The 11,046-nt window shown below is 48.2% G+C and overlaps 1 protein-coding gene across 1 annotated transcript; it reads left to right on the top strand.

The window, feature by feature from the left end:
- Window positions 1-7,330: 7,330 nt before the first annotated feature.
- LOC119309400 (signal recognition particle 54 kDa protein 3-like) lies at window positions 7,331-9,944 on the top strand. The gene is made up of 8 exons (XM_037585413.1): window positions 7,331-7,661; window positions 7,845-7,998; window positions 8,090-8,240; window positions 8,325-8,473; window positions 8,805-8,905; window positions 8,981-9,138; window positions 9,234-9,348; window positions 9,449-9,944. Exons 1-8 carry the CDS (start codon window positions 7,331-7,333, stop codon window positions 9,772-9,774), a joined length of 1,485 nt encoding a protein of 494 aa, XP_037441310.1. The 3' UTR covers window positions 9,775-9,944.
- The last annotated feature ends 1,102 nt before the right edge of the window (window positions 9,945-11,046 follow it).

Genomic DNA, 11,046 nt, shown 5'->3' with positions numbered 1-11,046 from the left:
TCCCTCACGCACGCACGCATCGAGCTCCTTTCGCCCGAACCCAGCGCCAGATCCCCATCTCCTCCCTCGCGCAGCCCTCGATCCACCTCCTCTCCTCGCGTCGCCTCTCCACCGCACCACCGCCTCGCCCCTCTCAGCCGCCCGCTCCTCCCATCGCCTCGACCCCTCCACCCGAGCCGCTCCTCCTCTCCTCGTCTCCCTCGCGTCGGCTGACCATCGAGGACGCGACGCCGACGAGCAGCAGCTGATCAGGCCTCGTCGCCCTCCTCTCCTCCCATCTCTCTCCTCTTCCCTGGCTCACCCTCGTCTCACATATCTCCCTGTCTGAACCAGGACCCCGCTTTGCCTCCACATGATCTGCTGCGAGCTACATATGCATGGAGCTCCACCACCTCCCTGGCCTCGGATCCGGCTTGTTCCCGCCAACCTAGTTGCCCGTCCGTGGCCGCCCTCTTCATCTTCGGCGGATCTCGCACCGCTGCAAGCCCCCTGCCCCGCCTTTGCTTCGTTCGAGTGGGGTGGAGGACGCATCTCTGCTCGCCCGCTTCGACCAACGCCAAGTCCCTACCGCCGACCTTTGTTTTCCCTGCTCGTTGCGTGAGCATCAGTGCTCGCTCTCTTGCCCGCGCGTGAGTGCTCGCGTGGGCCACTTCGACCGGTGACCTCCTGAAGTTTTGGGACGCCAAGTACCATGACGACGAGGACCGCCAAGTTCGTCTACTGCCGTCAAGTGAACGACTACCATCACTCCAAGACACGAACGACTACAGCGACATGAACATCTACGAACCGTAGACAACTACCATTTCTTGCCTAGAACGACTACCGTCGCCCGAAGACCCGTGTACCACTACGCCCAAGTTCCACTACAAGATGTACAACTACCGCCGCCACGAGAACGACTACTTCCCCTACGACTCGTGAACGACTACTTCCTTCGTCGAACTCGACCCGCTCCGAAATGCACACTTCAAAGGTATAACGACGAGACGACCGCCCGTGACCGAATGCGTGTGTTATATGAGATGCTCGTGTTTGCACCGTGCCCGTTTATCTTTTCCGTTCCTCTTTTGCCATGCCACCGTCCCGTAGGAACCCGGAATCCGGGAGCACCCCACCATCTTGCATGACACGCTCATGCCCACTTCTCGTTTGCATCGGTATCTCCGTGAGTTATCGGGACCGGAATGTTGCTGTGGCATCATTTTCGGATATGTTGCCGTGGCATCGTTTTCGGATATGTTGTCGTGGCACCATTTTTGTTTTCGCCGTCGTGGCACCCTTTTCGTTCCGCCATGGTGACCAAATGTTTCATATCATGCTCATGTTAACGTTTTCATAAAATTGCATAAAACTTGTATATGTCATCCGCATCATGATAACAACATTTAAAATGTTTATAATTGTGTTTGCATTAAACTACTAAATGATATGGGGATTTCCGGAATTGTTGTTTGTTATTTCCGGCCTCATTTAAACTTGTCTAGATAGGTAGTTTAATTATGTTTCACCTCTTGCCATGCTTAACAACATTTAATATTGTTTGGTAACTTAAACAAGAGAGAACTAAATAATTGATGTGGTGTTTCGTCAATATGCAACTCGTTGCATATTGAGCTCCACTTAATTTGTAGTATTGTTTGTTGCACTTTGCCATGCCATGCCTCTTTAAACCGGACATGCATCATACTTGATTGTGCATCATGCCATGATTATGTTTGTGTGTTTACCATATTGTTTGCTTCTTTCCGGTTTGCTTCTCTCGTTAGCTTCGGTTTCGTTCCGGAGTTGTGAGGATTCGCTCGACTACGTTCGTTTGTCTTCTTCATGGACTCGTTCTTCTTCCTTGTGGGATTTCAGGCAAGATGACCATTACCCTTGATATCACTTCTATCTTTGCTTGCTAGTTGCTCCGTTCTATTGCCATGCTGCGCTACCTATCACTTGTTTACCATGCCTCCCATATTGCCATGTCAGCCTCTAACCTTTTCACCCTTCCTAGCAAACCATTGTTTGGCTATGTTACCGCTTTTGCTCAGCCCATCTTATAGCGTTGTTAGTTGTAGGTGAAGTTGAAGATTGCTCCATGACGGACAGGATTATGATTGGGATATCACAATATCTCTTATATTATTAATGCATCTATATATTTTGTAAAGGGTGGAAGACTCGGCCTTATGCCTGGTGTTTTGTTCCACTCTTGCCGCCCTAGTTTCCGTCATACCGGTGTTATGTTCCCGGATTTTGCGTTCCTTACGCGGTTGGGTGATTTATGGGACCCCCTTGACAGTTCGCTTTGAATAAAACTCCTCCAGCAAGGCCCAACCTTGGTTTTACCATTTGCCTACCTAAGCCTTTTTCCCTTGGGTTCTGCAAACTCAAGGGTCATCTTTATTTTAACACCCCCGGGCCAGTGCTTGTCTAAGTGTTGGTCCAAACCGAGCGATGTCCGGCGCCCCCTGGGCAACCAGGGTCTATGCCAACCCGACGTCTGGCTCATCCGGTGTGCCCTGAGAATGAGATATGTGCAGCTCCTATCGGGATTTGTCGGCACAGCGGGAGGCTTTGCTGGTCTTGTTTTACCATTGTCGAAATGTCTTGTAAACCGGAATTCCGAGTCTGATCGGGTCTTCCTGGGAGAAGGTATATCCTTCGTTGATCGCGAGAGCTTATCATGGGCTAAGTTGGGACACCCCTGCAGGGTATAATCTTTCGAAAGCCGTGCCTGCGGTTATAGGCAGATGAGAATTTGTTAATGTCCGGTTGTAGATAACTTGACACTTGACCTCTTTAAAATACATCAACCGAGTGTGTAGCCGTGATGGTCTCTTTTCGGTGGAGTCCGGGAAGTGAACACGGTTTTGGGTTATGTTTGACGTAAGTAGGAGTTCAGGATCACTTCTTGATCATTGCTAGTTCACGACCGTTCTATTTGCTCTCTTCTCGCTCTTATTTGCGTATGTCAGCCACCATATATGCTTAGTCGCTGCTGCAACCTCACCATTTTAGCATTTCCTACCCATGAGCTTAAATAGTCTTGATCTCGCGGGTTTTGAGATTGCTGAGTCCTCGTGACTCACCAGATACTACCAACAGTTGCAGGTGCCGATGATACCAGTGCAGGTGATGCAACCGAGCTCAGGCGGGAGCTCAATGAAGATCTTAGTCATTGCTATGTTTCGTTTCATGTTGATCAGTAGTGGAGCCCAGTTGGGACGATCAGGGATCTAGCAGTTGGGTTATCTTCATTTCTTTTGGCTTCGTCCGTAGTCGGACTGTGTGTGTACTCTGAATGATGTATGATTTATTGTATGTTCATTGTGTGAAGTGGCGATTGTAAGCCAACTCTTTATCCCATCCTTGTTCATTACATGGGATTGTGTGAAGATGACCCTTCTTGCGACAAAACCACAATGCGGTTATGCCTCTAAGTCGTGCTTCGACACGTGGGAGATATAGCCGCATCGTGGGTGTTACATGGTGGTCGGGACTCCTCTTGGTGGTGCAGGCGAGTGTCTGAGTGAAAGCTCACGCTTCTGGCGCTGGCGCCGGCGATGCCCGTGGGTGCCACTTGCTTCTTGAAGACGGCGTCGTGGATCTCATCTTTGTCCTAGGGCTCACGGTGAAAACCTTTGTCTGTTCTCAGACTCTGCAGCGGCGACGCTTCGCGCTGTCACCCTCTTGGGGGCATTGTCATTGAGCTCGGGAGTCTTCGTTCGTGCCTTGGCGAGGTGTTAGGCTTGTTCTAGGCTTATGTTGTATCTTCCGATCTGCTTTGTAAGGGGCCCTCCCCACCATATTGTATCATTGGGTTGTGTACTTTGGTTCGTTGCTTTATTTATAAAGCGGGCCGAAAGCCTATTTTAAGAAGGGTGAACCGCTGGAGGTGCTGAGGGAGCTCCTAGTGTGGTGGAGGAAGAAGACAATGCTGGCCTTCCATCATGTTCCTTGCCGGCCGTTAATCAATGAAATCGCTTAGAAGGCGACCAAGCAGGATGATGTCGCCGATGACAACGAGGAGACGAACGCATGGCATTCGACCAGCTTGGTGCTCGTGGTTTTGGCACCAGAATTCTTGCGCAGATCCAGAGAGAAACCGGCCAAATCGAGCGCCGACCATGCACGACCATGAGTTGCTGCGGTTTCAATTTGATTGAACAATATATCTATACCTACTATTAAAGGGAATAGGTATTCTTGGTTTGGTTTAGTCCTTTTCGTTTGGTCAACTGGGCCAGGTACTTCTATGTTGATGAGCCTTTTATGGGCTTTCATAAAGACCGCGGAAAATAATTGGATCAAAATAAATCAACATTGTGGGAATTGAACATAGGACATCCTGTCTAGATCTTCGATGTAACTAATTAAGCGAATGAGCGAACTAAAGGAAGGATTGCGTCCTTTTCTTGGTTTGGTTTAGTCCTTTTCGTTTGGTCAATCTGTGCCAGGTACTTCTATGCTGATGGGCCTTTTACGAGCTTTCATAAATACCGCGAAAAATAATTGGGTCAAAATAAATCAACATTGTGGAAATTGAACACAAGACCTCCTGTCTGGATCTTTGATGTAACTAATTAAGCGAATGAGCAAACTAAAGGAAGGATTGTGGTCTTAAATAAAATATTTAAATGGATGTGGCTAATTAAAGAAAGGATTATGGGTAAACCGGTGAAATAATTAAAAGAAAGATTATGATCTTAATAAATAAGATATTCAAATAGATGAGACTAATTAAAAGAAGGTCTTAAGGTAAAAAGGTAGGATAATTAAAAGGAAGGATCCGTAGGCTTCAATGTGTTGGGGCTACTAAATTAAAAAAGGAAGGATTTGATTTCCGACTAAAATGGGTGATGACGTCATGGTAAGGAAGGATTATACTTAAATGGAATCAGTCGGAGATTATTTCCGTCAAAGAAAATATGTCAAAGAAAATATGAACACGGCTAAATTGCATCGTACTTTTTTATGTTTATTTTGTAGAAGGATGCTACGTTGCAACATGTTTTTCATAGTGAATCCGATGCTGTGGGACATTATGCTTGCACAAAACATAAAATTTTTCCATTGTAACGCATGGGCATATGTGCTAGTGTGTATATATATATATATATATATATATATATATATATATATATATATATATATATATATAGGAGAGGGATTTTCTATCATAGCTTACTGTAGAAATAGCTATCAAAACCGTCGGACTCTGCCTGAAGATTCGAACCGAAGTGTGGTCCGGTTCCTTTTCTTTTCCTTTTGTAGATTTTTGAATGGTGTAACCCGCCCCACGTGCTGACACCTTTACAGAGGGAATACTGACAGGGCCTGTCCCATGTGGTGCTGACTCGCTCTTGGACCAACTCGTCGATCACGGGCGTGTGCAATGGAGGTTCCACACTGTCCATTGAACTCGCATACCGGTTCCTGCCTGTTTTTTTTTCCTGCATGCTATGCACCATACCTGGGGTGATGGGTCGAGTAGGGCCTGACAGCAGGTGCACGTTGTGTGAGCCTGCCTCTTTTCAATCACGTGATATAGCTTACCTAAATAGCTTTGCATGCGCGGAACATATAATTAATTCGTATGGTCTGTCACGATGGAGCACTAAATTCTGCACTACTTCATCCTTGCCATAGTGTTTATTTTTAAGGGAAACTGCCATAGCACTATTTCGTTTAATTTTCCCAAAAACAAATTGAAAAAACGGCCTTAAATAAGGATTTAACTAGTGATATTTATCAACAAAATCGGCAAAGGTGAGACCGTGAGATGTCGACCATCGCAAATTTTATTCCAGATCCAAGTATAATTTTGACGGTTCCTTTGAGGTGAGACGTCGACTCTTCACAAATTGTATTCCAGTTCCAACTATAGTTTTGACGGTTCCACGGAGGTGGGACGTCGGCCCTTCGCAAATTCTATTCTACTTCCAAGTATAGTTTTGACGCTTCCGCGGAGGTGAAACGTCGGTCCTTTCAAGTATAATTTTGATGGTTCCGCGGAGGTGGGACGCCAGCCATTCACAATTTGTATTCCAGTTCCATGTATAATTTTGACGGTTCCACGGAGATGGGAGTTCACCCCTTTGCAAATTCTATTCCAGTTCCGAGTATAGTTTTGACGGTTCCGCAGAGGTGGCAAATTCTGTTCCAGTTCCAAGTATAATTTTGACGGTTCCGTGGAGGTCCTTCTAGTTCCAAGGAGGTCGAACGACGGTTCCTACATGAAGACGGTTCCAATATTTCCACGAGGAGGTCCTTCCAGTTCCGAGGAGGTCTAACGACGGGTCCAATGTTTATTTTTTTCCTTTAAAGTTTAAACTTAACGATGTATGAGTTTCAAGTGTAGATGTGTACATACTATTTTTGGGTCCCTGTATAGACTTGAACTACTAGTGGAGCTTCCCTCAAGTCGTGTACTAGTACTACTGTACTCACTACTATTTCGCTTTGCCTTGTTCATTCATCCACACACACGCTGACACGCACCAACCAGGAGAGAAAAAAGGGCTGGTGCTACTTGACGATGACGTCCAGATGGTGGCCTCATGGGCACCCCGCGCAGCACAGAAATAGTAGAGGAACAAATTAATCAGTGAGAAATTTAGGCTGTCATGTGGGAAACATCATTCAGTCAAATATGGCATCTGCTTCGTGCTTTATGTAACTCACAGCACCTACACGCCCGCAAAAAGCTAGCGTTCCCGTTTTATCTATCGGTTCCAGCAGGTAAGAGGGACATATCCACGACGTGGTTAGACCCACTGCCATCTGCTAGCGCCAGACGGACCACCAGCATATGGACCCCAATAGCTCCGTACTTTCCCTGGCACGCGAGCCACAAAATCTCCATCAAATCCCTAACATTTATCCTCCTTCCCCTCCCTGCACGAATCACAGAGCACTCGGCTGTGGCTCAGATAGCTATGTCTGCAGCAAGCTATGATAGACATAATTTTGCCTATATATGAAAAACGGCGTGATTTGTGGGACTAATTGGAGATGCATCCGTTGGATGGAAAGACATATGAACGGAGACGCTAGTTTGATGGAAGACGTCTCAGAGAAAGCGTTTCCCACCCCTCAAAAAAAAAAGAGAAAGTGTTTCCCTTTCGGAAACCGGCGACGGCTCGTGCAGAAACAAACTGTGTTGGGATCGGACTAGGATAAGTAGTATTCAATCTATTCATCCATCAATAAATAGGGCGCACACGCGCCCGGTTTCTGCATCATCGACTCCTGCCCGTTTCACCACGCACGACGCGACCGGCCGGAACCCAACCGTTCCTTCGCCGAGAGAGAGCTAGGGCACGGGCGGCCGGCCACGATGGTGCTCGCGGAGCTGGGCGGCAGCATCTCCCGCGCGCTGGCGCGGATGAGCAGCGCGACGGTGGTCGACGAGAACGTTTTCCGGGAGTGCCTCAACGAGATCGCGCGCGCGCTCATGCAGGCCGACGTCCGCTTCAAAATGGTCTGCGACCTGCAGGCCAACATCAAGAAGTCCGTCAACCTCGAGGCCCTCGCCGCCGGCACCAACAAGCGCCGCGTCATAGAGACCGCCGTCGGGAAGGAGCTCTGCAAGATGCTGGATCCCGGGAAGCCCGCCTTCGTCCCCAAGAAGGGCAAGCCCAACGTCGTCATGTTCGTCGGACTGCAAGGTCGGTCAGAATTTCTGATTAACCAACCTCTCGCTTCGTTCTGAATTAATTTCTGATTGGCCAACCTCGCTTCTTTCTGAATTTCAATCTCCTTATGTGATTGCTGATTTTAGTTCCAAATTTACAATACAATAACACTAATGATCGACGATCACTGAATATATAACGATATATGTTTTGCAGGCTCTGGGAAAACCACCACATGTACCAAATACGCGCATTATCATCAGCGCAAGGGATTCAAGCCGTCACTGGTTTGCGCCGACACGTTCAGAGCCGGTGCTTTTGATCAGTTGAAGCAGAACGCAACCAAGGCCAAGATACCTTTCTACGGAAGGTACACTACATTGGCAGATTTATTACTCATGGATCAAAACCTAGCTTGTCTCTCCAGAATATTCACCTAATAGAATTTCTGTCTTTTGCAGCTACATGGAATCAGACCCTGTCAAGATTGCTGTTGAGGGCCTGGAAAAGTTCAGGCAAGAGAAATCTGATCTCATCATCATCGACACGAGTGGGCGCCATATGCAGGAGGCTGCGCTCTTTGAGGAGATGCGGCAAGTTGCCGAAGCAACGGTATCTACACTGTCACGGTCTTGCCCTGTTATTGTTATCCTCTAGTTTTGAGATTTTCACTGAACTTTTATGGTTGTTTCACAGAAACCAGACCTGGTGATATTTGTGATGGACGGCAGCATTGGTCAGGCTGCGTTTGATCAGGCACAGGCATTCAAACAGAGCGCTGCCGTTGGTGCTGTGATTATCACGAAATTGGATGGCCATGCGAAAGGAGGCGGTGCACTGAGCGCGTAAGTATTTCCCTTTATTTTCCTGCTCCTTGCGCTATTTGTGTCACCACTTACTAGTTCACTTACTAGTATCAGTAGAGTTGTATTTTTCATTCATATAAATTTGACAGGAAAGTGCCACTCGATTTAGGTTTATTTCTTTCTGCATGACTGAATATATGTTTACTGTCTGTGAAGCAGTTAAGGCTGTTATTGCCATGCTGTATTCTCAAATCCTGATTAGTTTCATTATATTGTGTGTTTTACAAATAGGCGAATATATCTTTTGATGGAGTAAGCAGGTTAAGAATCCAAGGAACTTTTTCTTGACATCCTTGCTTCTTTTTTCCAGGGTTGCAGCTACGAAAAGCCCAGTGATATTTATTGGAACTGGAGAACACATTGATGAATTTGATGTTTTCAATGTGGAACCATTTGTCGGCCGTCTGCTAGGTTAGCAACTACATTCAGTATTGTTTATAACTTGGTGATTCTTCTTTCTAGTTTAGCTAACGATGGTTCTCGCAGGTAGAGGAGACTTGCCTGGCTTACTCCACAAGATGGAAAGTATTGTGCCTGCTGATCAACAATCTGAGCTTGTGGCAAAGCTGGCTGAAGGAGCCTTCACTCTCAGACTTATGTATGAGCAATTCCAGAATCTCCTGAAAATGGGACCAATGGGCCAGGTATATTTACCATGTTAACATCTGATTTAACTTTCATACGGTTCTTCTTCTGTGATAGCATTGCTTAAGCGTGCATTTTCTGATTTATCTTGCAGATCTTCTCCATGCTGCCCGGGTTTAGCTCGGAGCTGATGCCGAAAGGACAGGAGAAACAAAGCAAAGAAAAGATCAAGCGGTACATGACGATCATGGACTCCATGACAGCAGCAGGTGAGTTGGTCTAAGAGTTAAATCTCTTTTGTGTGTAGCAAAAATACTGCAAGAGCGATTGTCTAAAACTTATCCCATCGCTGATCGATCAACTTTTCAGAGCTCGACAGCAAGAACCCGAAGCTGATGACCGAGTCGCGGATCCTCCGGGTCGCTCGAGGGTCGGGCAGGCAAGTGAAGGACGTGACGGACATGCTGGAAGAGTACAAGCGACTGGCCAAGATGTGGAGCAAGCTGAATGTGTCGAAATTGATACCGCCGAACGGAAAGATGAGTGACCAGGCCATCCAGAAGATGCTCAAAGCCTTGCCGCCGCAAGTGGTGCAGCAGATGGGGGGCAAAAGTGCCTTCGAGGCTCTGGTGAAGCAAATGGGCGGCGGCAAGGACATGAGCAAAATGCTTGCTGCCATGAAGGGTGGTGCCTAGTCTTGCAAATGTAGGTGGTGCGCTTGCTACGTTGTAGTAGAATTTCTCTCCTGACAAGATACTACGTATATGGTTCCCAACTACGGAACTACCCATTGTACTTAAATTTCTCTGAAACTGACATGTAGACAATCAAATTCACTGAGTGTGGCTTTTGTCACTTTATTATCTGGATTACTTGGGCTTCTGCAGAATTTGAAAATTTTCAAGTCCAAGCTCTGAGGTTTCTTGCTTCATAAAGTGTACATTTCAGCGCATAGCTATACTTTTCGACAATTTTAGGGGTAAAGAGGAGACTTAGTTGTCTGCTGAGCCAAATTGTTATGTACTGCTAGCTCTCTAGGTCAAGATTTTACAACTTTTTTTTGTAGCATCTGTCAAGATTTTACAACTTTACTATGCAAAGTTGATATGTTTTACTAATCAAATGGAATATACACCATTATTTGATCCTTATCGTCTGGACTGCTAGCCTAACGTAATGGAACCACGATTTGATTGACAAGCATAACCCAACAGTAGCAGAGTAGGCGGCCCGCTCCCGCGGGCGACTCCGGGCGGCAACCCTAGTGCCGCCGCCCCCAGCTCCTCGCCTCGGCCTCCCCTTCCTCGACGGCGCCGGTGGCGTCGCCGGTTGATGGTGGCGGTTGGTGGCGGCGGGGATGGCTGACGGGCCTGCTAAGGTGGTGGTGTTTGCCGCTGGTGGTTGTGCTGCTCTGGTGGGGTCGTGGGGCTTCCGGTGGTGTTAGCCAGGGCGTGGAGGCGCATGATCTGTGGGGGTGGTTGGCGCTCCGACGTGTGGCAACGGTGGTGCGTGTCCTGCGACTCCGACGCTTGGAGCTCGCCGGGCGACGCGGGTGAGCAGCGGTCGGGCGTCGCTGTTGCTCCAGCCGTGTGCGGTGGCGGGGGAGGTCCGGCGCATGGTGGTGGCCTCCCGGTGTCGTGGCGGCTTCACGTTGGCTCGGCTTCTCCGGCGTCGGCTCATCTGCGAACGGACCGTTTCGACCTTCGCCCCATCTCCTCGTCGTTCGGGCACTACTTCCATCAAAGGGCTGGCCCTCTCCCAGCTGCGGTCCATCGCTCGTCTCGCGCCCGGTGCGGCAGGACCGAGCTCGTCTCGCGCACGGTGCAGCAGGACTGACCTCGTCCCCCTCACGGTGCTGCAGGACCGAGCTCGTCTCACGCTCGGGGTTGTGGGACGGGCCGACAGATGCCTATTGGGTCTCGACGTTGGGGGTCGCCCAGGGGTGTGAAAGGTGGGACCTTTCCGCT

The sequence above is a fragment of the Triticum dicoccoides genome, chromosome 1B (assembly GCF_002162155.2).
Source record: "Triticum dicoccoides isolate Atlit2015 ecotype Zavitan chromosome 1B, WEW_v2.0, whole genome shotgun sequence".
Lineage (NCBI taxonomy): Eukaryota > Viridiplantae > Streptophyta > Magnoliopsida > Poales > Poaceae > Triticum > Triticum dicoccoides.
The sequence above is the reverse complement of the archived record's forward strand: the minus strand, read 5'-3'. Positions and strand labels throughout refer to the sequence as shown.

Bases quoted from the DNA above. Each gene is read 5' to 3' on its own strand.
- LOC119309400 (XM_037585413.1), top strand. From the start codon at position 7,331: ATGGTGCTCGCGGAGCTGGGCGGCAGCATCTCCCGCGCGCTGGCGCGG. The intron at 8,474-8,804 runs GTAAGTATTTCC...TCTTTTTTCCAG, and splicing joins GGAGGCGGTGCACTGAGCGC to GGTTGCAGCTACGAAAAGCC. The intron at 8,906-8,980 runs GTTAGCAACTAC...TGGTTCTCGCAG, and splicing joins ATTTGTCGGCCGTCTGCTAG to GTAGAGGAGACTTGCCTGGC.